The 24,529-nt window shown below is 56.8% G+C and overlaps 7 protein-coding genes across 7 annotated transcripts; 2 read left to right on the forward strand and 5 right to left on the reverse strand.

The window, feature by feature from the left end:
- Position 1: 1 nt before the first annotated feature.
- On the reverse strand, positions 2-553 carry BKCO1_27000102 (uncharacterized protein; the record flags this gene model as incomplete). The annotated part of the gene is made up of 1 exon (XM_020273508.1): positions 2-553. One exon carries the CDS (start codon positions 551-553, stop codon positions 2-4), a length of 552 nt encoding a protein of 183 aa, XP_020130121.1.
- Positions 554-1,802: 1,249 nt separating this feature from the next.
- BKCO1_27000103 (uncharacterized protein) lies at positions 1,803-2,883 on the reverse strand (the record flags this gene model as incomplete). Its single annotated transcript, XM_020273509.1, has 2 exons — positions 1,803-2,698; positions 2,769-2,883. 2 exons carry the CDS (start codon positions 2,881-2,883, stop codon positions 1,803-1,805), a joined length of 1,011 nt encoding a protein of 336 aa, XP_020130122.1.
- A 586-nt stretch (positions 2,884-3,469) lies between these two features.
- Positions 3,470-5,182, reverse strand: BKCO1_27000104 (mfs multidrug transporter; the record flags this gene model as incomplete). Its single annotated transcript, XM_020273510.1, has 4 exons — positions 3,470-4,003; positions 4,055-4,612; positions 4,671-5,060; positions 5,120-5,182. 4 exons carry the CDS (start codon positions 5,180-5,182, stop codon positions 3,470-3,472), a joined length of 1,545 nt encoding a protein of 514 aa, XP_020130123.1.
- Positions 5,183-6,502: 1,320 nt separating this feature from the next.
- On the reverse strand, positions 6,503-16,902 carry BKCO1_27000105 (nonribosomal peptide; the record flags this gene model as incomplete). The annotated part of the gene is made up of 4 exons (XM_020273511.1): positions 6,503-6,646; positions 6,722-16,207; positions 16,265-16,528; positions 16,585-16,902. The coding sequence occupies 4 exons, from the start codon at positions 16,900-16,902 to the stop codon at positions 6,503-6,505; spliced, it is 10,212 nt and encodes a 3,403-aa protein (XP_020130097.1).
- A 599-nt stretch (positions 16,903-17,501) lies between these two features.
- On the forward strand, positions 17,502-18,612 carry BKCO1_27000106 (clavaminate synthase-like protein; the record flags this gene model as incomplete). The annotated part of the gene is made up of 3 exons (XM_020273512.1): positions 17,502-17,627; positions 17,714-17,878; positions 17,938-18,612. The coding sequence occupies 3 exons, from the start codon at positions 17,502-17,504 to the stop codon at positions 18,610-18,612; spliced, it is 966 nt and encodes a 321-aa protein (XP_020130124.1).
- Positions 18,613-19,408: 796 nt separating this feature from the next.
- Positions 19,409-20,516, forward strand: BKCO1_27000107 (gibberellin 2-oxidase; the record flags this gene model as incomplete). Its single annotated transcript, XM_020273513.1, has 3 exons — positions 19,409-19,576; positions 19,635-19,799; positions 19,848-20,516. 3 exons carry the CDS (start codon positions 19,409-19,411, stop codon positions 20,514-20,516), a joined length of 1,002 nt encoding a protein of 333 aa, XP_020130125.1.
- A 259-nt stretch (positions 20,517-20,775) lies between these two features.
- BKCO1_27000108 (nucleoside-diphosphate-sugar epimerase) lies at positions 20,776-23,825 on the reverse strand (the record flags this gene model as incomplete). The annotated part of the gene is made up of 7 exons (XM_020273514.1): positions 20,776-20,947; positions 21,017-21,383; positions 21,436-22,286; positions 22,463-22,791; positions 22,842-23,101; positions 23,176-23,642; positions 23,713-23,825. The coding sequence occupies 7 exons, from the start codon at positions 23,823-23,825 to the stop codon at positions 20,776-20,778; spliced, it is 2,559 nt and encodes an 852-aa protein (XP_020130118.1).
- Positions 23,826-24,529: the final 704 nt, after the last annotated feature.

Below are 24,529 nucleotides of genomic sequence, written 5' to 3' on the forward strand. Positions count from 1 at the left end.
CTCACTCCCTCAACGTAATCCCCCCCCTCACATCCTCCCCCACACTCCCGCCATTCGCCTCCCTCACCAACGTCCCCAACCTCGCACTCGCACTCGCATCAACAAACTCCACGCTCTCCACGATCCTCACCTCCCCCACCTCCTCCTCGCTCGAAAACGCCAGCGTCCAAACCACCTCGTTCTCCACCACCTCCGCCCCCCCTTCTCCCCCTTCCGCCCCCCTCTTCGCACACAGATGATAACTCATCCTTACCACCGCCCTCCTCCGCCACTCGTCCACGACCACCTCGTGCACCGTCGCGCCCGGCGCCGCGCTCGCCACGTACCGCCCCGTGCTCGCCAGGTGCCCCGCGAACGCCGCGTTGTCCATGACGTCGCCGAGCAGCGGGTTGGTGCGGACGAGGTGCGCGTGGCCCCATGCGTGCGTGGCGGACGGGTGGCGGAGCGAGAGGAGATGGTCGACGGAGTGGGGGAGCGCGTGCGACGTGGCGAGCGTGTGGAGGTGTCGGTAGAGGGGGGATGGGCCGCCGCGACCGGGCTTGGTGGACGTCATTTCGGTGGCGTGTTGTGGGTGGTGGGGATGTCGTGCTCGGGTTTGGTGCAGTGGCGCGGGGTTGTTGGGTTTTGGTTTGCGCTGGGCGTCAGGGCGGGGTGGATGTGGTTGGTTGGTTTGTTCGTTCGTGGAGATGGGATGCGTTGAGTGTGGCATTGAGTCGATATATATATATATATATATTCTTATGGCGCGAGTTGACGGCTCATTATGATTCATCGCAAGCTGGGGGGCGTCACTATTAAGCGAGATCTAACTAGAATCTATGATTACGCCCGAACTCGTCTAATTAAACTCCGTTGCCCTGGTCCCCCGCCTCTAATTGCATTGTTTGACTCGACATGTTGATGGCCCTTTTGCTTCTTGCGGGAGCGGCGGCGGAGAATTCCTTTGGGGATGGTGCGGCAAAGTTCTATCTCTTTCCTTGACGTTTGTGTTCTACGCTTTGCTTATGATGAATATTTAATCAGAAATTCGGCTTATCGAACCCCCTCCGTGTGGTTTCTCTCCCTGGCTTCACACCCGCACAAATTTCCCAGTAAACGGAGGTTGCAATCAGTCGGCTTCTACGCACACTATGCGTAAGATGCATTCTTACCCAGATAATACGTCCAACTAAATAACCTCCACGCCCCGTCTCCCCAAACTGTCGTAGACACTCTTCTCAAGCAACCGAAGCCCTGCTTCGAAGTACTTTAAATCGCTACACAGCTGCGTAACATCGAAATCAATAACCTTGACTTTCACTTCCCACACTAGAAAGTTGTGCACGTTGACATCGCCATGTCTGATTCCTAGACGATGTAGCCGCACCAGTGCATTTCGACAGAGCTCAATGTATTCCGGCCCCGCATTTGCACCCAGGTGGTGCCAATGCACCACCAAAGTGTAGCCTTGCACGCGCACGATTCGACGCGCCTGATGCTTACACAGCCCTTTCGTATACCTGGGGGCCCGCTGAGCCTCCGCATTACATGGAAAGCGATGGTATGGCAGTAAGCATTACTGGAAACCTTTATGATGCTTTATGCCACGTTTGGTTGCCTTTGGACGTGCTGACCATTGGGGTTGATGCTATATGCATCATCCAGCAAGACATGGACGAAAAGAGCGCGCAGATGGCCCGCATGTAGGACATCCACGAACGCGCTGAACAACTGTTCGTCTGGCTGGGAGATTCTGTAAAGCCTGCGATAGCTGATGTCGCTATCTAGCGTACCCGAAAAACACATTACACTCAACCCTACTGCTACCGGATATTACTACTAAACGAGCAGCTACAATCCCCTCTTCTCTCGGGTGGAGTGTCGTAAGCCCCAGCACCCGTATAGGCGAAGTGATCGACTAAGAGCTCACCGCCTCCGCCGTCTTCGTCGCCGCCATCGCCCTGCATGTCGTCGTCATGCAGCACCATATCGCTGTCTACCAGATCAGAGATCGGATTCAAGTTTCTCGGCTGCCACTGGAGCGTGAGTGTGCCTTGATCGAAGTTGACAGTGGTGGTGTGATGAGAAGCTGTTCTTGCCGATGCCGCTGTTGCAGACTGCGGCGCAGGCGCCTCTGCCGATGACATTCGGGTGGTGGTGGTGGTCTGTTTGGGAGGTGGTCCTTGCACAATGGATTCCATGGCCAGGCCCGTGGCGGAGCGGCTGCCGAAGTGTCCTGCTGCCGGTCCCGATCTCACGTGAGGTTCCGCCGTTGTCGTTGTGGAGCGGCTTTGCTGCCAAGCGCGGGGTGCCGGCGGGGGTTGGGTGCTGCTACTGCTGCTGCGCTTCGAGGTGAGATGGCGGCGCTGCTGTTGCGCCGAGCAGCGACACGTTGGGAGGTGGCGCTCCTCTTCTCCCGTGCTTGACGGCGGGGCAGTGGTGGAGGTCTGAGGCCGAGATGCTGTAGATATGGGGAAATCGAGAGATGGTTGCAAGTACCAATCGCTCGGAGCCGGCATGAAGGCGGGGCTTAGGAGTGATTCAAACGGAGTAGGGCAACTTTTGGTGCCGTGGAAATGATGATCGTTGGGAATTTGGTCATTTTCGGGGTCATGGTGGTCCCAGCTGGTATCCGGATGTGGTACGGGGTGTTGTGGGTTGTTGTTGCTTTCCTGGACTCGGCGCTCTAGATCCTCGATCCGTTTCTTCAACCGTTGACCTTGCAAAGAGACATATTAGATTCTCTGAGCCCATGATGGTACTGCAATAGACAATGCCTCGATACTCACGATACGTCCGCTGTGCTATGCGGTTCTGCACTCTTTTGCGATCTGTGGAGCTGCTCGCTGCACTCGATTGGGCATTCGCTTCATTCAGCTCACTTCCTACTCCTGAGGACGCCATGCCTACGTGAACAGCTTGACTACAGAGCTCGTACTACTGTGTAGAGAGTGTACTTATACGCAAATCAACCCCTGGACGTGTACCGTGTTGCTGCATCACGGACTTCTCGCTGAAGGATCAGAGGTTGCATGCGTTACAACAACGCGGAGAGCCAGTGTTGCTCCGGGCGCTAGGTAAAATGACAGCGAATAGCACGGCGTAAGCTTTAGTGTGTCGGGGCATATTACCAGCCAGGGAGCAGGCTGTTGGGGGCGGAAGCGCGACGATGCCGGATTAGGAAGTTGGAAAATGGCTGGCTGCATGTGCTCAGCCCCACATCCATCGGTGGACAATGTGTCAAGCCTTAGATCCGTCCTGAAACAGAAGGCACATCCTTATCGCAGCTGACGGATCGCATGGAGAAAGTGATTAATCGCTCGATCGCCACATGATGCGGATCTAAGAATCTCGCATCCCACGCCGTACGTGGATCTACAGCTGGGAACGGGTTCTCCGCGTACATGCAAGAATCCTACAGAAGGCTTCCCATGGTGTCAAGGGGCGGCACACGGCTTGATTGATGGCCCAAGACCTGAACTCGGCCTGGTCAGACGGAGGCGTTGACCTCCTTGCTGACGCGGCCCATTCCTGGCTCGGACGAGGCGCAGGGCCGGACCGTCCCGACTGCGGCGTTGGCTCCTGAACAAAAAGGGCTCCGTGCCCGCAGCAGTGCGCCATACCGCCACAGCAACGGCACGGCAGGCACGCCCACGACGACAGACACCAGTGCCAGGACCGAATTCCCCCAGCCGTACCCCATGCTTTGGTACAGATAAGGCCCGAAGATGGGGAATGCGAAGCCGGCCGAGGATCGCAGCAGCGAAGCCGCAGACATGGCCGAGGCCGAGTAGAGCGGGTACGTGTCGATGATGTACATTTGGATGCACTGGAACGCCACGATGCTGGCGCCGGTGAAAATGGCAACCCCGATGTCCGGCACGATCCAAGGCGCACGCGTCTGCGCTGGCCAGCCGTAGACAAGCAGCCCGACCGGGATGAGGAGAGAGGCTGGACCGAGCAGAGGTAAGCGATGCTCGGGCAGGCCAACGCCTCCGTTGCCATCTTTCAGCTTCTTGAAGACCTACCAACCGGGGTCAGCACTAGCGCAGAGACGGACGGCGCTTGGATTTACCCTGTCATTCACCCGTGCTCCAACCTGCGTGCCGAGCAGCAGACCCACGCCGATTGCGAGGTAGTGCAAGCCACCGACGGCGACATCCTGACTGTACGCCTCCTCCCAAAGCGTGGTAAAGGTCGAGAGCAGCACGTAGATGATGCCAAATAGGTACGCCATGTATAGCCCCAGCACCTGGATGACCGGCTGTGTCCCCAGCATGCGAAAGGAGCGGGCCAGCGTAGCAGAGACGGTGGCCGCCACCGACTTGTCATCTCCGTGCTGCGGCTTCGCCGTCCATCTCGGGTTTCCCAGCCGGCGGCGGAGTTCCGCGGCCTTGCGTCTGAGGAGGACGGGTCCGTACGTTTCCTCGGTCAAAATGACGCCGGAAACGCTGACGACGGCGGCCGCGATGCTTGTGGCGTAGAAGGTCCATCGCCAGCCTACGTACTGGTCGATGAAACCGCCCGCAATTGGGCCTATCGCCGGGCCCAGCAGCGGAGCGAGACTGTACACGCTAATCGAGAGGCCGCGCTCGTCTTCGCGCCACAGATCCGCGACAACGCCGTCGCAAACCTGCCGATTAACAACGTCAGCGTCGATGGCCTCAGCAAAAGTCGACCCGGCTACTCACGGCAGTCGGAGCGCTTGCCCCCAGGCCGCTCAGCACGCGGAATACGATGAGCTGCTCCTTCGAACGGGCGAATCCGCCGGCGAGATTGAAGACAAGGAAGAACAGGTTGCACGCCTGCAGCACCAAGATGCGCCCGTACATCTCGGACAGAGCTCCGAGGAACAGGGGCCCCACGGCCCACGCCAACACGAAGCTGGAGAGCACCATCTGGGCTTCGAAGTCGCCCCCAATGCGGAACTCCTCGGCAATGGAGCGCAGGCAGGGCGCCACGATGGAGCTTGACACCGAGGCGACGAGTGAAAACGCCGACATGGACAGCGTGACGGTCCAGCGCTTACGCAATGCCCAGTTCTGAGGCATCCCCGGGTCGTCGTCGCCGGTCCAGTCTACCTGTTGGTTTGGATGAGAAGGTTGTTGTCAGCACTGCGGGGATGCTGGCCCGGGCTTACCAAGTATTCAGAGTCGCCGCCGTCATCGCCTCGGCCGAAGCTGTTTTCCGTATTCTCGCCCATGAAGCAAGACGCAGTGTCTGGGGTTGTTGTTGTTGTAACTGTAGTCTCGAGACAACTGGGAAGTCTGTGAGACCAGGAGACTATGGGCTTCCAAAATCCTGTCAGTGCGCCAGCATATGTGCTAGAGAGCATGCCGTCCAGTCAAAGAAACGGAGTTGAACTCACTGAAGCGGGGCGTCGGAGTTCGCACTAGAGAGGACGGCATTTGCACACGAGGTTTGAACTCCGACATGTGCGGTTAGTCTCCAACTCCGACACATGCGGTGTAGAAATCTCGTCATAGGCCTTAGTAACATCTGCAAGTTTCTTACGTTGGTGTAACTGCAATTACTTGTCGTGAAGTGCGGGAATTAGCGCACATCGGACATTGGATGATTGTATGCTGCATATTCCTCTGCCCGTCAGAAAACGACCACGGTTCAGTGAGGCCCCACAGCGGCACCCACCCGCATACAACAACACGCAATCTGGTCCGCGATGACGTTTTGTGGCTGGCCCTTAGCAGAGGTCCAGACAGGCGGCAACATTCAGGCAAAATGCACCGTTTACGAGGCTCCCCGTCTTCCTGCGTAACCTCATGCCAAGCTGCGGCATGAAACTACGCTTTTCGCAAGAATCCTCCGATCCTTTAGGCTAGCAATCGTTTGGATGATGTGACATTGGGTGTTCGGGCATTGACTGTAATTGGAAACCTCCGCGGCCCATTGATCCCTTTACGAGAAGTCCTGCTACGATCCTGCTGCCTATCACAAAGGACTCGGTGAGAATCTGCTGACGGAGGAAAGATAGCCGGAAGCATTCCGGTCCTCTACTTTCTTATCAGAGCACTGTCGAGCTAAACGAGCATTGCGTTGGACTTCATTGTTTTGTTGAGGGCTACCCCATTGCCACTTCCCCGCTGGAATCGAAGATCACGCCTTAAAGATGTGACGCAAACCTCGCTCAGCTTGAGACCTACTCCGGTTGTCGGAGAAGTAGCTATTGTTATGTCTCGTCTGATCCTTATCACGTCATCGTGTCACTTCTCTTTTCCAATGTCAGTATCTTGGAAAACAACAATGTAGATTATTTGTGCACCATCACGGATATCACTCACTGCCAGCAAGCGACGATAGTGTAGGATATCCTTGTTGTCATATTCCCTCCGATCCTGCATTCCCTCCAACTGTCCAAGTCATTTAAGACAATGGCGTAGCACGTGATAGAATTGAAAAATCAATTGCATAAACCTATGTAATTAAACTGTCACGTCCATGTCATCACCATTCTTCTGAAAGGATGATTTACTCCAACACTCCTCCAATGACGGACCAAGTGACACTACGGCACCATTTCTTCCAGCAGGGCTTTCATGTACGTGGCAATATCATGTGCATCCTCCTCAGTTACGCATGGCTCCCAGTAGTTCAGGTGTATCTCAAAGCGGCCTTCTCCGTCCTGTTGCACGGCAAGCACCAATGCGTACTGAGGTTCAAGAAAGAATTAGCAATTGTCCCGCCACCCAAACAACATCCAAAGAAGAGATTCGAATCAACTTACATCCATCGGATCCTCCCCGCCAGCATCCCTAAACGCATACCCAGCGCCCTCCTCACCCTCACCTCCGTCATCAAAGAACCGCAGATTCAGCAGCGTATCAAACGGCAACCCCTCACCGCCCGCCATCACCTCAGGCAAAGAAACCAAGCCGTGCTCCATCACCGCAGCAACGCCATCCACCTGCATCTGGCGCACGACGTCGGCGAACGTCGTCGTCGTCGTCGTCGCCGCCGTCACGCGCACGCGGCACGGAACGAGATTCAGCACGGGGCCGACGACGCCAGCGAGCGGCAGCGCCTGGTCGGGCAGATCCATATTGCGGCCCGCCACCAGGTACCCAAACGACACGTCGTCGGCGCCGACGTGCTTGCGCAGGACGAGCGCCCACAGGGCGCGGAATAGGGCCGACGTGGTGACCGAGAGCGACTGGCAGAGCTGTTGTAGTGCGGCGGCGCTTTGGGGCAGGTGGAACTTGTAGGTTGCGAATGTCGGGGTTGGAGCGGCGGTCGTCGACGCGTGCGTGGGGCGGGGGGGAAGGTACATGCAGCGTGGTGTTTGCTGGAGGTAGTGTTTCCAGAAAGTGATGGAGGCGTGGGTGTCGCGGGCGTGGAGGTACTCTACGTATGTGCCGTATGGTGACGGCGGCGGCGAGTGTGTCCGCGTGTGCTGCTGTGCGCGTTGGTCGTTTTCGAGTAGGGCGCCGAGGTCTTTTAGGATTGTCAGGAGGGACGGCCCGTCGGTCAGGGCGTGGCTGATGTCGAGTCTCAGCGACAGGGACCCGTGCTCGTCATGACAAATTGTGAGACGGTGTGGCAGCTGTGGACTATCGAATTGGGGATGTTCAAGCTGCGAAACAGCCTCCACCGCACCGCAGCCAGCAGAGCTGCACTGGATGCTCCGGAAGACTTCGTCATGTGGTGCATGAGTGAGGACGACTTGAATGGCTTCGTGGTCCCGAATGCCTTCCACAAACAATGTCCTGAGGATCGTATGACGTTGAACGACGTGCTGCCAAGCTCGTGATACCTGCTCCACCGACGGGACAGGCCATCCGGGCTGAGGCTCAAGTTCGTAGATGGAGACACACCGGTAGGCTTGGGGGTTTTGGTTTTGGCTTGAGAGGAAATGCTTCTGCATCGGAGTACAGGGGTAAGCATCTTCAATCAGCCGTGGATCAATTCCGGAGGCCGAAAGCCTCATGACAGCGTCCACCAGGCCTTGCCGAACTGCTCCAAACAAGTCAGAGGTGGACTTTGCAGCGTTGTTAGGAAGCTGTTCGGATATCCACTTCGAGCATGAGGATAGGTTGTAGAGACTCGGAGAACGTAAAACGTCATGCAAGGAAGTTGAGATGCCGATGCCCTTCAAGGAGCTGACGATGCGCATCGCCGAGATTGAGTCTCCGCCGAGGTTGAGAATAGAGCTGCTCATGTCTACCAGCCTGGGGCTCAGCTTCAGCACAGTCGCAACTACTTTCTGCACTTCCCTCTGAATTAGCGTCTCCGGTTGGTGTGCTTGAGTAGCGTCGCTCCTGGCAAGGCGCATCTGAGTCTCTGTTGGCGGGGTTTCGCTGAACCAACGAAACACGCGGTTGCGATCCAGCTTTCCTGTCGAAGTTACTGGAACCCTCTTCACAACGACCCACAGGCCCGGCACCATATATAGCGGCACGCTCCTGGCCAATTCATCTCTTGTCTTGGACAGCTCTGACGTAAGAAGGGAATTGCCCGAGGAGTCGAGGAGCTCCATCTCGTCCTCCCCATGCTCCTCTTCCCGCGGCGGTGTGGAATGCAGCTCGACAACAGCGACCAAGCGATCCGCGAACGGTCCCGCTCTGGGGAAAAGAACAAGACCGTTGCCGACGTCGGGGCAGGAGAGCAGGTGCGCCTCAATCTCGCCCAACTCGGTGCGCTGGCCATGCAGCTTGATCTGCGAATCCTTGCGGCCCACGAACGAGAGACTGCCGTCCGGCAAGGACCTTACCAGGTCACCAGTCTTGTAGAGTCGCCGGCGTCGGTATTGTCGAGAAGCATCATCGGCCGGCCGGCCCCAGGACGGATCATCGACCAAGGCTGTCGAGGTCTTGACGCGGTCGTTTAGATAGCCGGTGAACAGAGTCGGGCCTTCGACCAGGAGCTCTCCAACTGTACCAAATGGCACCAGGCGATCACTGTTGTCGGGCTCGACCACCCAGCACGCTACGCCGACCGGTTGGCCGATGTTGGAGGGCGAAGACGACGTGGACAGGTTGGAATTGGCGAGCACCACCACCGAGCACTCGCTGGGGCCAAAAGCGTTGATGAGCCTAACGCGGTCCGCCCAAGTCTGCAGCTGCGACGCCTTCATGGGCTCTCCTCCGAGCACGAGGACCTCGAGGCCGGGGACCTGGTCCGGATCCAGGAAGTCCGCCACCGAGGGCGTCAGCAGCGTCCACTGCACCGACATCCGGTTCATCTCGCTGGCAATGTCGTTGACCCTGGAATCCTCGGAGGGCACGCACACGCAGCCCCCCACCGCGAGCGTCGTCACGATCTCCAGGATGCTGGCGTCGAACGCGAAAGAAGAGAATTGAAACACGCGGATGCCGGGCCGGAAGTGAAGCGCCTTCCTGTGGTGCTCCACCACGCTGCTGTACGCCGAATGCGAGATGACCGTCCCCTTGGGCGTGCCGGTCGAGCCGCTCGTGAAAATCACGTACAAGGGGTCGCTGGGCAGGACCGCCGCGGCCGCCGCCATGTCGGAAACCTCCAGCATTCCCGCAACCGACGCGCCGTCGACCTCGAGAATCGACCGGGCTAGCGAAGCACACACGGAAGCTTTTGTGGGCGAGCAGACTATCAGCTTCGGGCTCGCAGCGGCAACGATTGTGCGCAGACGCTCCCGAGGATGGGAGCTGTCGAGGGCCAGGAAGGCGGCCCCGGCCTTTGCCACGGCGAGCATCGAAACGATAGCCCACTTGGACTTTTCAAAGCATACGGGGACGACGTCGCCGCGCTGGATTCCCCTGCTCTGCAGCCTGCTGGCTACTCTCGATGCGTAGCTGTCCAGTTCTTCGTAAGTCATGGCACCGTCCCAGGCGTCGACGGCAAGCTCGTTGGCCCGCGAAAGCGCCATCCGGTGTATCATGTGGTGGATGCAGTCATCGACAGCTGGTGGTACCGTGGCCAAGGAGATCAATTCCCGAGTCTCTTCGGGGCTTGCGAATTCGAGGTCGCAGACACGCTGGTCGTCGTGCAGGGTGCAGAGCTGTTGGATGACGTGATCGAATTGCTGCAAGATGCGCGTCATGGCAGTGTGGGATATCATCTTCTCGTCGTGCGTTGCCCGAATCTCGAGCGAATCGCCGTGTAAATCGCACTCCAGCAGCAGCGGGTACGTGTAGAAGTTGTCCGTGGCTTCGTCGCTGACCAGGCTCCCGAGAACGGCCTGGTCTGGCTCCAGCCTGCCGTGGTTGATGGTGATGATGGTTTGGAACGAGCAAGCACGGCGGGCGTCCGGACTCAGCACGCTGATGTTCTGCAAGCCGAGGTGCTGGTGCTGCATCTGCTCCGCGTTCTGCGTCTGCACTCTCTGCAGAAGGCTTTCCAGCGTGTCGTTTCGTTCGAAGCAGACTCTGAATGGCACGGCGGTGATGGTTGGCCCCGCGACGGCTTCGATGTCTGCCACCGGGACGCTGCGTCCGGCAAGGACGATGCCACAGGTCCCCTCATCCGCTTCGGATTGCCGGGCGACGATCAACAACCAAGCCGTCTGCACCACGGTCGCGATCGTAGCCGAAGATAAAGCATGCGGACGGACTCGCAGCTTACGACTCAACTTCCGGAAAGGCATGGGCACATAGAAAGCATCTGGTGGCGAGGGAAACGATGGTGATGCGGCGCCTTCCAGCGACTTCTTCCAGTACTTTTCTGAGTCAGATGACGGCAGGTCTGACAGGTAGTGGATGAACCGGGAGTAATCAACAGGTGGCGGAACCTCCAAGCCGCGGTAACGGGCACTGACGTCGTCAAACAGACGGGAGAGATACCAGCCGTCGTAGGCCGCGTGGTGTGCCGTGAATGCAAGGTATTTATCGTCTTGATCCTCCTCGCTCACTGCGACCCGTACGAGGGCTGAGCCAAAGCCAAATGGGATCGCGTTTTCCATCTTCACATATGCGTCCAAGTCGGAGATGGTTTCCCACCGGAGCGAGCTTGCCAAAACTGCTTGCACGAGGCCGTGTGCTTTTGTTTGAACCAACCTTGTGCGGAGAATCTTGTGCATTTGGATCGCCTGAGCCCATGCGGTCCGTAATCGTTCCAGGTCGATGGTGCCGGGTAATCGGAACAGGTACCTGCTGGTGTAGGCGCCAGTTTGCTTTTCTGTGAGCGTCATCAATGCCTCCTGGATTGGTGCGGCGGGGAAGACATCCTGTACAGCATCTACCGGCAGGTTTAGAGACTCTGCAACCTCGCTTCGAATATCCCGACCGAACGACTGCTTGGAAGCCACGGTGGTCTCGGTATCAACGGGCTTGAGCATCTCGGATTGTTCGCGCAAGGTAGGACAGCGGAAGACATCAGCAACGGACAGCACAAACTGCTTCCTACGAGCCAGCGCTACGAGCGTCATAGCGCGGATGGAATCTCCACCGAGCCGTATGAAATGATCCTCCACACCGATGGTTGCCCTGCTGAGGTTCAACACTTCGGCCCACAGCTCTTGCAGCGCCTTCTCGTTGGCTGTTGTCGGAAGTTCTTTGACGTATCTGTCGCCAGCGATGGAACGTGCAAGATCCTTAGTGGTCAAGCCACACCCGAATCTCCTCAGGGCCGCTCTGTCCAGTTTTCCATGCATGGTAACCGGAAGAGTTTCCATCAAAATGTAGGCCGACGGAACCATCCAGCGGGGAAGGGTCCGAGACAGCTTTGCCTCAATCCCTTCCGTCATGCTGTCAAACTGCGTCTGCATCTGCCGCGAGTCTGGATGATCAGGCAGCTTGGGCGCTACAAACGCCGCCAGAACTTGAAGGCTACTGTCGTCGGCCGAGTGGATCATCTCCACTCCGACTTCGCCCACGGCCCTCGGAATGTGCTGCCTCACATGGTGCTCCACCTCGGAGATCTCGGTCCGCTGGCCGCGGATCTTGACCTGAGTGTCGCGCCGGCCAATGATGCAGATGGTTCCGTCGGCGTTGTAGCGGACCAAGTCACCCGTCCTATACAGGACGCGTCCGGGAGAGGTCTCGCGCGCGGGATACCACGACGGGGCTGGGATGAATGCCTTTGCTGTTTTCTCGTCATCTTTGAGGTAGCCCTTTGCGAGTCCAGGGCCGTCAATCAGCATCTCGCCGACTGCGCCTATGGCTGTGAGGCGGTCGGGGTCCTCTGGATGCGTCACCCAGATCAGGGCTCCAGCACCGCGGCCGATGTTGCGTGGATCGGAGCGCGCAGCAACATTGTCGCGGTACGTTGCCCAGATGGTGCATTCAGAGGGCCCGTACAGGTTGATCAGGCGGGTCTTGTCTCCCCAGAGCCGCAGACTCTCGGCAGTGAGCGGCTCCCCGGACAAGATGAGCACTTGGAGCGACGGACAGTCCTCCGGACGGAGCGTTTTGACCACGCTCGGCGTCAGCAGGGTCTGGTTGACGCGCAGGCGGGCGATGGATCCCGCAAGGTCATTGAGCCTCTCCGCGTCCGAGGGGATGCAGACACAGCCGCCGAACGCGAGTGCGGTGAAGACGTCGCTGAGGAAAGCGTCGAATGTGTGGGCTGCGAACTGGAGGACCCGCCGGCCAGGCCCGGTCCCGAGCACGCGCCCTTGCAGCAGCATGTTCAAGGAGTAGGCCGCGTGGTCCTGGCAGATTCCCTTGGGCCGCCCAGTGGAGCCTGAGGTGAAGACGACGAATGCCGCGTTGTGAGGACGGACGGCCGAGCACGAATAGCTCGCAGTGCGCGGGGTGGCGTCGACAAATGCTTGGTCGACGATGATGACCCTTCGACGTTGAGCTTCGAACAGATGGGCGTTGAGACGGCTGGTGATGATGACGGTAGCGTCGACATCGTGCATGATCTGCTCCAGTCGAGACAGAGGGTGGGCCGGATCAATCGAAACGCAGGCGGTGCCAGCTTTCAGCGTCGCCAGCTCGACGACCACGGACCAAAGAGACTTTTCGAAGCACAACGGAACAAACTGTTCGGGCCCCAGTCCGTACTCCTCCTTCAAACGGCGCGCAATGGACGAGGACAGTTCATCCAGCATGCGGTAGGTGAGCTGTCCGTCCCACGCGCACACTGCCATCTCATCAGGGGTCCTGAGCGCCTGCTCGTGGACGACGGTGTGAACGCAATGCTCCACTGGCAAGGGTCGCTCCCGATTCCACGACAGAACGGTCGCCACGTCTTCAGGACTAGCCGACGTAAGGGTTCCGATCGGTCGAGACGGATCAGAAGCGCTGAGCTGCTGCATCAAACCGTCCAGCTGCGCCAGCATCCTGCGGACCTGGAGCGCATCGAGTACCTCTGTGTCAAAGCTGGCCCTGGCAAGAACCCCGTCATCGCGGAGCTGGCATTCCAGCATGAGCGCGTACCCCCTGGCGAGGATATCGTCAGCCCCCGGGTGTCGCAAGATGTCGTTGACGCCGGGCTCCTCCGGCTGCGGTTGCACAACCACAAGACTCTGGAAGCTGCAGGCGGTCCTGCAGTCCTCGCCCCATCGACTGATGCTCTGAAGGCCGGCGTGTTCGAATCGGGTCATCCTCACGGCCTGTTCTTTGGTTTCGTCGAGAAACTCTCCAACACTCTTGTTCTTGTCGACAAGCACGCGGACTGGAACGGTTGTCATGGTTGGGCCGATCATAGACTCCATGATCTGGGGGTCAACGCCAGCTCTTCCCGACACAGTGGCTCCGAACACCACGTCCTCGGAGTTTTGATACGCGGCGATCAGCAGGGACCAGGCACTGCGTATCCGCATCGAAATGACTGCATCGTGAGCGATTCTTGGTGTGGTTATCATGTGCGTCTCGAATGAATTTGTGCGAGAGTCGTAGCCTACAGACGGGAGCGACGGAAACGGCACTTGAGAACAGCCGTTCAACTCGCCCTCCCAGAAATTACGCATGCCCTTCACCTCGGCACTCTGCAAGTGCGAAATGAACCTTGAGAACTGAGGAGCTGGTGTTGTTGGTTCGACGCGGTGGTAGAGGTCGTTCAGCTGCTTGCAGATGTTGTCCAGAGACCAGCCGTCGTATATGGCGTGGTGGGCGGTCCAGAAAAAGCAGTCTTTCCCATCCTGCCTCGCAACGGAAAACCCGCACAGCTCCTTTCCAAAGATGGAATGGTCTCCATCTGCTTCGAAGAGAGTAGATGCGTGGTGGTTTGAGCTTCTCCAGTCTGGGCCTCGTCTCAATACGACCTGCATGATCCCTGCAGAGCAGTGGACGATTCTCGTGCGGAGAATGGCGACGCAGGCCACAAGATGGTCCCAAGCCGCTTTGAACCGGGCCAAATCAACGTGAGACGGAAGTTCGAACACGTGGGTGCCGACATATGTGCCGTGTTGCTTTTGGGACAGTGCCACGATCCCTTCCTGCAGCGGAGTGCAGGGATACATGTCCTCAACGTCGTCTTCGTGCACGCCGCATTGCGCTGCAACTTCTGCGCGAACCTGTTTGAGATGCAGTCCCTCATGCAGTAGAGAGAAGGGCAGAGGATCAACCGCTGCCACCGATGCCACGCTCTGCTCGTTGCACACGGCGAGCGCCATGGCAGAGAGCGTAGGCCGCCGCATGATTTCTGCGTATGGCAGGAGCAGGCCGTTCCTCCGACAAGCTGCGGAGAGCTTCATCGCTGCCAGCGAATCTGCACCCATTCGGAAAAAGTTGGCATCGGGCGAGATTGTTGGCGCAGCGATGCCGAGCACGGTAGCCCAAAAACTGGCAAGACGCTCCTCTGCACTGGTTTTAGGTTGCTTCTCTGGTCCATTGACATCGACCGCACTGTCGAACGCTGGCCCAGACACCAAGTGACCCCGCTCTCTCAGCGCTTTCCGATCGAGCTTCCCGGAAACCGTCTGTGGAAGCTTTTCCACGGGCAGGAAAAGCGAGGGGATCATGTACTCGGGCAGGGCGGTTTGGAAGGCGTCGCGGCTGGCTTCGATCTCGCAGTTGAACGTCTCACGGTCCATATCAAAGGCTTCCGGTTCGAGAAAGGCTGCGAGAACCTGCTTCCCGCCTCCTGGTTGGATGACCTCGACCGCGGCGTCTCGCACGAATGGCAGGCATCGTTTGAGATGGAACTGAATTTCTCCGAGCTCCACACGCTGGCCATTGACTTTGACCTGTGAGTCGCGACGGCCGACGAAACTGATTGATCCGTCGTCGTTGTAGCGCACCATGTCGCCAGTCTTGTAGAAGCGTGTGGGCGTCGTGCGCGTCGGAGCCCAGGGTGGACTGCTCAAGAAGGCTTCTTGGGTTTTTGCTGGCTGATTGAGATAGCCTCGAGCCAGGATGTGTCCCTCGATCAGCAACTCACCCACGCAACCCACAACCGAGAGTTTGTTGTGGTCTGTTGGATCGACAATCCAGGCACAGCATCCCATCGCCCGCCCTATGTTGGTCGGATCCGCCCCGGGGGGCAGGCCACCATTGTACAGACACCACACGGCACATTCTGCAGGGCCATAGACGTTGCCGAGATGCCTGACCTCCCCCGCCCATGTTTCGATATCTTCACGCCGCATTGGCTCGCCGCCAACAACGACTGTTTGAACTTCAGTAATCTCCGAAGGCTCCAGAAGTCCAAGGACTGTCGACGTGAGGCACATGTAGTTGACCCGGGCTTCCCTAATGAATCCAGAGAGATTGCCGCTTCTCGTCTCGTCTGACGGAATGCAGACACAGCCTCCGTGAATCAGAGTGACGAAGACGTCGTGTAGGCTCACGTCGAATGTGTACGCTGCAAACTGCAGAGCTCTGGAATGCCTGCCGAATTCCATTCTCAAGCCTTGATGATGAGCACTCAGGCAGAAAGCGTGGTGCTCAGTCACGATGCCCTTCGGCTTCCCGGTGCTTCCAGATGTGAATACCACGAATGCCGCGTTCGTTGGTTGCACAGATGATTTGACATTGCCAGAACGAGACTCGTAGCACTGCTCAAAGGTTTCTGGTGCAATGGCAACCACTTCGCCGACAGCCTCTCGGAAAAGGTCTCGGTGCGCTGGGGTCGTGATGACAACACCTGCTTTAACATCGTCCAGTATTGCCTTCAACCGGTCAAGAGGTGTCTTGGGGTCAATTGAGACGCACGCGCCACCCGCTTTCAGCACCGCAATCTGTGCCACGACGTTCCACATGCTCTTGTCGAAGCATAGCGGAACCAGAACCTCGGGGCCAACTCCGAGGTCCTGCATCCGAGCAGCAAGCCGGTCAGACAGCCGATCAAGCTCCGCGTACGTCAGACAACCATCCCACGCCTGGATGGCTTGATTGTGCGGTATCTCTTCAAACTAAGGTAATTGTTAATGGTCGGATTCTTGATTTGCTTTGGTAGTCTGAGTACTCACCTGCACTGCCAGTAGGTTATGGACGCATTGTGCAGTTCTCACTGGTACGTCGCGGTTCCAATCCATGATTTGCCTACTGTCTCTAGAACTGATGATGGAAGTTTCCATCACGTTGACCGATCGGTTCCGTGCGAGTATTTCCAAAACGGTTGAAAACGTGTCGGCCACCCGAAGCGCGGCTTGTTCCGAGAGCACCCTGTCCCAGAAATGAAGCGTGAGCTTGGATGGCTGTGTCCAACTGTCCACATGAAGTATTATCTCCTCCTGCACTGTTTTTAGCGTCATATCGCAGTCAAGTTGGATGTTCATCAGCGGCCTACCCTCGGATCTTCATGCTCTGGCACATTTTCCAATATTGCGGTATTGGATAACACCTCGTTGTTCAGGCCATCGTGCTCCGTGAGGCTTGCCCTGTCTTCTCCCGTGGATTTTGAAAGAATGTGGAGAAGATCCAGGCTTGTGGTCGAAGCGTTGCATGAGAAAGCTTCGACCTGAACATAGCCATTGGCGTCGTGAAGATAGGAAATGTCGGAAGTGTTGGCATACTTCTGAAGCAAAATTGCCCAGGCTGCGCGGAGTAGAGCCGCCGGTGGTATGTTCTCCTTTCTGTACGTTTCGAATGCGTTGGACAAGTCCATGCGCGGGACCTCCGCTGCTCTCCTTCGTGACGGCGCGGTAGTGCCATCGGACCATGGCACCAATGCCGGGAAAATGCACGCTTCCATTCTTGGCAGGCTCGGTGCAAGGAAGGTGGAAGTCCGATTGTTGCTGACGTGTTCGTCTCGGTGATTCCCAAACAAAACAGCACGTGAATGGTGCGACGATGAGGAGTAGACAATTTTAAGTACTGCAATCTTATCGTAGCTCAATTTTCCCAAGAAACTCGCAGGATTCGTTCAACAGCAGGGGTAGCATTGACAGATGTCCTCACGTAATGGGTGACGCCAACTTACGTGCTGGTACTACTAAAATTATACCACATCCAAGATATGCTCGGGGTGCTCAACAACAAAGCAGAAAATTAATTCATAAGCAAAAGGTTGTTTCTTGCTCATTCTGATTGCTGGAAAAATGGATTGCTTGTTTGCTTGATCACTTATTAACCTAATACGCTTATTTGATGTAGATTTGGGAGTGCTGACTGAAGGCGTGGCTCGAAGCGTTAAGTCTTCTATCACTGGCCTCTGACAGACCATATCGAACCCGTTGAACTTGTCACCCACTGTGCGCCCGAACGATGACACTGGCGACGTTGGATCTTTCGCTTTTCACTAGGGGGGATCAGACGCAGTCCGAAGCGTTTTGCAAGAGTTTCATCGAGGCACTCAAATCACAAGGCTTCGTCAAGCTCATCAATCATGACGTTCCCGATCACATGATTGCGGAAATCTTCGAACGGGCGAGTTTCTACGCCTGCCTCCTTGAAAATGAATCTTACGCTCTTCCCAGGCCGACGAGTTCTTCGATCTTTCCGAAGAATGCAAATTGAAGTGCGAGCATCCGCAGCGACCGAACCCTCATCGAGGCTGGAGCAAGTTGGGCAAGGAGAAGCTCGCCGGTATCACCGGTTTCCAGAAGAACGTGACCAATCCTCCACAGGTAAACGACCTGAAGGTAAGTGTCCCGCAACTTGGACATGAATTCAGCCATTTGCAAACACGCATGGGGGACAGGAGACGTTCGATCAAGGCAATGCCAAAGACGACATGTTCGACAACATCTGGCCCGACGAGCAGGACATTCCAGGTTTCCGTACTTTCATGGAAGCCTTCTTTGAGCAGTGCCACCTCATGCACATGCAGCTCCTCGCCGCCACCGAAACGGGCCTCGCGCTCCGCACCGGCCGTCTGGTCTCACTATGTAATCGCAACGAGACAGAGCTGCGTCTGACGAGGTATCCCCGCGTCGACATTGACAGACTGCGGGACGGGAAAACGACGCGAATCGCCGAGCACACGGACTTTGGAACGTTCACGCTCCTCTTTCAGGATTCTACGGGCGGGCTGGAGGTTGAGGATCAGCGGAGGCTGGGCACCTTTCTGCCCGTGACGGCGGAGAAGGAGGGCAAGATGGAGATGATTGTCAACGTCGGCGACACGGTTCAACGGTGGACCAACGACGAGCTATGCTCCGTCAACCATCGCGTGACCCTTCCGACGGCGCTGAAAGACGTCAAGTGCGGCAGCAGCGTCGTTCCTGCGAGGACGTCGGTCGCGTTCTTTGGGAAGGCGAACCGCCATGCGTCACTTCGCTGCTTCCCGGAGTTCTCGCAGCACAAGGCGGCCCGGTTCGACGAAGACGTTACTGCACATGAGTACAATCAGCGCATGGTGGAGAAGACGTATTGATTGCTGCGCAGAGGCTTGGCTGTCGGGATCGGGGCTATACTGTCTCTACAAAGAAATTATCTGATTATCATAAAGTGCTTGTCTTTCTCTGTGCTATGCTTTCAAACAACACACTCAAACGTGGATTTCGGATACAAGTCCAGAGTATTGCTGGAGTTTGGTTTCCTCGTTGTAGGATCCACGGGTGGAAAAACCAGGACAGGACCCATTAGTACGGATGACGCAGGGCTTTACGATTTATTCGACTATGAGCAGTCATAGTGCAACACTATCGCGTGCCCCCCATGTGTGTCATGTGTGCTCGGAAAGGAACATGATGAGCTTTAGGCGATGCCATGTCTGTGAACTGCATAGGGAGTTGTCAGACATACTGATTCATTGGGATGGCAGGGGAATAGTGAGTGTTGAAACCATCGTAGAATAAGCACCGCCTCGATCGGGAATGTGCATAACGACAGAGAGACGATGATGGTAGTCTCATTATGGTCAATTTGGTGATGGATGTGTCACTTTGCACGTAATGACAGTGCCAATTACGTGATTCTATGCCATAATATGCAATGGCTTACGTAAATCAGTCACGACTGTGCAGCCGCAAGAATTATCCGCTGCACACGGGAATATTCAGCGCTTCAGCGGTAAGGAAGCACCACTTCGATTGAATAATGGTGTCTTAAAGGCGTGATGATTGCTGAGAGGTGGTCTCGCCCATTTAAATGATTCAGACGAGCGGCATCACAGCCAGCGGCACCCATCGACACAGACGGAAGAAAGAGCATACCAAAGCTCAAACGCCATGACTTTGAATCTCGCACCTCTCAACCTGTCCGACTTCATCACTGGCAGCGCTTCTAAGCGTAATGAGTTCACAACAAAGTTGCTCGGTGATCTGGCGCGAACGGGATTTTGCAAGATCACCGGCCACGGTTTCTCCGAAGAGGATGTAGAGAGACTGTTTAGCCATGTTCGTAGCCTGGAATCCTCTGCTTCAGTCCACAGGCGCTCATGCTTATTTCCTCTAGAGCAAGAAGTTTTTCAAAATCTCACCGGAGTCCAAGACGGCGATTGCACACATTCCGGGGCCCGAGCCGCAGAGAGGCTGGTCGCGCATTGGGTCTGAGAACACGACGAAGCTGTTCGGACGCTTGGAGAACAATGGCTTCGATACCGAGCGCCAAGATGCAAGAGTGAGCTCCTCTACATTAGGAGAAGACATTCGCTAACGACGAATTTAGGAGCATTTCGACCAGGGTCCAACAACCGACACGGCCTATCCAAACAAATGGCCAGCCGAGGCCGAGCTCCCAGGCTTCAGAGAAGAAATGGAGGCCGCCTTCCTGAAGTTCAAGGGCGTGAGTGACGATATCCTGAGCGCGCTCGAGGAGGCCTTGAATCTCCCGGCCGGAGCTTTCCGCGGCATGGTCAGCAACGACGCCAGCGAGTTCCGACTGAACCACTACCCGTCCATCTCGGTCGAGGAGATGCGGAGAGGGCAGAAGAGCCGGATATGGCCCCACTACGATCTTGGCGTCATCACTTTGCTCTTCCAAGACAGCGTCGGCGGCCTCGAGATCGAAGACCGCACCCGGGGCGGCAACGACGCCTTCTTACCCGTCACGCGCGGCGCGCCCAGCGAGCTCGTTGTCAACATCAGCGAGACCTTTCAGCGTTGGACCAACGGTTTCATCCCCGCCGGTCTACACCGCGTCACCACGCCCGCCCATCTGAAGAGCCTGGAGAGCGGCGTGCTCCCTGAGCGGTACTCGATTGCCTACTTCTGCAAGGCCGATCGCCAGGCCAATGTGGGCCCGCTTGAGCGCTTCGTCACCGAAAACACACCGGCTGCGTATGATGATGTCACGGCGATGCAGTATCAACAACGGAGACTGCTCCAGGCCTACTGAAGCACTATGGAGAGCCAATTGGCATTAGCAGATTTGGGAACCGGCAAGATTGATCTTCTTCATGCGCTCCAATGCGGAGGACGATCTACTCAAAAGCAGGGCTTAGCCTTTTACGTTCTTTCTCATTGGCTAACACACGTATGAATGTACGTAGAACACATCATGTGGCATTAAATTAGGTGCTTCTAGGCCTATTAAACTATGGGGGACTTAACACTGCCAGCATTTCTACTGCGCTCCGTAAGGCATTCGTATACACTTAGCTCCTAGCATACGGCATCCCGGTCAAGTTCCATTGAACTCTCGATATGCTGCCCATCCCAAACAGCCACAGCTCGTCCAGCTGCGGGCCAGCGAACTGGACATTGTTCACCGTAAAGTCCGTCTGGATGCGCAGCAGCAGCTCTCCCCACTCGCTAATGACGTCGACCCTATCACACTCAAAGTCAGCCTTCCTCGTTCAAAAAAAAGCCGACCGGCAGGAACATCCTGATACTTACCCCGTCCCCGCCGCCCCCACCAGATACCCATTCCCCGCAACATGGAACCCATCGTGCCCGACGGCCTCGGTGCACCACAGCGGCCGCCTGTTGCCGCACCAGCTCCCGGCGGGGCTGCTGTTGACGTCGAAGGCCCACACGCAGTGCGTGTTGGTCGAGTTGTACACGATGCCCGTGACGGACGCGTTGATGATGTTGTTGCCCGTGTCGGTGATGTACAGCTTCGCGCCGTCGGGCGCCATGCCGATGCCGTTGGGCTGGTCCACCGTGTTGTCGACCACGGACACGGCGCCAGTCGACGGCCGGAACCGCCATGTTGATGGGTGCAGGGCGGGCGTGGGGGCGAAGCCCATGGCCCAGCCGTACCCTGTGTGTGGGGTTAGAAGGGTGTGTGTGTGAGTGTGTGGAGTGCGGCTTACAGGGGTCGGTGAAGAAGATGTCGCCGTTGTCGTCGATGACGAGGTCGTCTGGGCTGTTGAACTGGACGCCAAAGTAGTTGTTCAGCAGCACGCTGCTCTTCTTCGTGATGGGGTCCAGCGTGTAGATTCCTGGTGCTTGGCCCACGGTTTTGTTCGGCGATTGCGCCTCGCCCGAGCCTGCCACGGCCCAGTATATTTTCCCGTCGCGGTAACGCCCGCCGTTCACGCCCCAGACTGGGGGGTCGGCGTAGAAGGTGGACAGTCTGGGCTGGGTTCCGTTGAGGTAGATGATGGATTGCGGGAAGACGTCGGGCGAGAAGGTGGAGAAGATGATGGCGTTCAGCTCCGGGACGTAGACGGGGGCTTCTTGGATCAGGCCTGGGGTCGTCGTGAAGATGTGCTCCAGAGAGGGCGCGGCACCGAGGATCTCGCGGCCGCGGGCGTCGAAGACGATGAAGGACGCGTTTTGAACGGCAGGAGAAGAGAGGTCGGAGGAGGAGTTCGTCGTCGTCGTCGTGGATTCTCCTCCCGCCAGGGAAGAGAACGGGTAGTTCATTACGGAGTCGTACCGAGCCACGCAGGCTATGTTTGCAGCACTGGGCTCATCGCAGGCTCGGGGGATGCTGGTACGGGTGGCGCGAGCCCCCGAGAGGATGAGGAGCTGACAGACAAGAGAGGTCCACATTCTCGACGGTGTGGAAGCAGCAACAAGCGGGGAGCGAGGTGACGGCGCCATGGACTCTTCATATAGGATTGCATGTGGAGCAGGGTGCAAGGTCCAAGTACGGCACCAACGGAGAAGAGTGCCTGACTCGCCATTTCGGACCAGGGACACACGGACATGCCATAGCCTAGACAAGCTCTGCTGTTCAGTCTAAGCTTTATCGGAACTAGCCCTCGGGCTCTCGACCGAATCACGGCTACGTTTCTTTGATTCGAGTTGTCGCCTCGCCTCCTATCTATGCTTCCTCTATCCCTTTCCCTCTCCGTTGATCATGAGTTATTCACATTGCCCGCACACTCCTACTTGCTTGCAGGGATATCCGTGATCCTCGGAATGATTCCAGCATTTTCCAAAGACCGGAAAGTCTCGATCCACGACTCGTACGTATCGTCGATGCGGCCCCAGCCAAATTTGCGAGCCTTTGCGGTCGTTCCGATGGTGAGCCAGCTCTTTCCGGTCGCCCACATGAAGAAGCCCCAGGTGCCCCATTCGATGGCTTCGGCTTTCCCGCCATATTTCTTGACAATCGCCTCCCAGACGGGCTTCTTGTCCTTTGCCCATTCGTACATGTCGATTTCGTTGTCCAACGTGTTTGCTCTCTCCTTGGTCTTTTCGAATTTGGGATCCGCAACCTGTGGACGGTCAGCAAGGTCGGTTCAGTATGCTTTCACTGGTTCCTTACGTTCAGCCCGAAGTACTTGCCCAACTGGGGCCAGAAGTATCGCCACACGATAACATCACCGTTGGTGTGATTGAAAGCCTCGTCCTTGCAGTGATCCTGCGTCACCGCCCAGATGGACATGTCGGCGATACTTGGAGCGTACGACATGTCGTCAATGCAGTCGTAGAAGTACTTGTTACCCGGAAACATTCCGTCTCCACCGAGTTCCCTGTTGATGAGGAAGTAGAGAGCCACAGTCAATGCCTCAGACATGCCATTGGCTATTCGGAGGTAAAAATAACGCTTATGTCAGCCACAAAGAGCCGCAGATTGCTGCAGAGAACTGGGCACTTACAGTGAGGGGTGAAGCCGACGATTCCATTGGGGCGGATGATGTTGTGGGACCACGTGCCCCGCCTCTTTTGCACTTCGAAAAGGTAGTCCTCTTGAGGGTAGTAGAAGTTGAAGCCCTCATCGTCATAGCGAGGAATGTCCTCGGTCAAGGGAACCCGGACCGGTCCCAGGTGAGCACCGTAATGCTTGCCGCCGGTCTGGAGGCAAACCCTTTCCAGGCTGGGACATACGGCATCCACAACATCAATGAAGTTCCTGAAGAGAGGGACGTTCATTTCCTTTAGCTTTTGGAAATCATCCGTGTGGATGTACGAGGTGTAAAAGGCATGGGTCACATCTCTGCAGACGTGCTCCAACTTTGCTGCAACCTTCTCTTTCTCGTCCAGGAAATCAACGGCCACGAATTCAATCCGAGGATCGATCCAGTAGTTTGGCAGAGCACGACGGGACGAAATGACGATCTTGCGCCTGTAATGGATATGCCGGTCAGTCCGCTCGGTCTGCCAAGGGGTTTATAGGCGTGCGAGGATCAAGTTACCATTCCGTCTTGGGCTTCCGGATCAGTTGCTCCACGATGGCGTGGCCACTGATGCCGTTGGCCCCACTGACGAACGCCACCTTGGCCGTGCTGGGTACGTAGAGAGTGTTCATGATTTCGGACGAGTTTCGCTCTGAAATGATGGGGAGGAAATGTGGTGGTCGAAAAAAGTCCGGCGCTGTTTCTTATATGCATCCATCGGCCCTTGCACAACAGTACCACATTGCATGAAGCCCCATCTTCCCGTTCAGCCGTTAGGTGGGCAACGGACTGTGGATCCTTGGCCCGCTGACGAGCCATGTGGAGCCTCCTCCTAGAAGTAGTTCGAGGATCTACGTAGGAGGTCCGGTCTTTCGTTCGATTGAGATTAAGAACGGACTAGTCGTCTCCCTAGATTGTTTACTTCCGGCTCCTAGAAGAACCTTGGGCTTAGGCCTTCCACGCTACGGGGGCCGTGGTGCGGACCGAGGTCGGCTATACGTTCTGGGTCGGATATATATCCAAGCACATGATTGGCCGCTGACTCCTCACGCGTCTATATAGCCGAGGCCCAGAAGTTATACATCCGACACCTCCCCGAACAGGTAGTCCGTAACTCCACATTGACACGCTAGGAACGGAAACGCGCATCCGACTGCCCGTAATATCGCGCAACTCCCAGTTGGAGCTCCTACTACCATCTTCATTCTCCACAAGGTCGCCCGGCGACGTTGCTCGAAATGAAGTCCATCCGCAACCAGGCCGGACTGCACAGCTCTGAACCGCCCTTCTCAACTTTCAACCGAGTGCTACACCAGCAAGGACCTGAACACAACTG

The sequence above is a fragment of the Diplodia corticola genome (genome assembly GCF_001883845.1).
Source record: "Diplodia corticola strain CBS 112549 chromosome Unknown scaffold27, whole genome shotgun sequence".
Lineage (NCBI taxonomy): Eukaryota > Fungi > Ascomycota > Dothideomycetes > Botryosphaeriales > Botryosphaeriaceae > Diplodia > Diplodia corticola.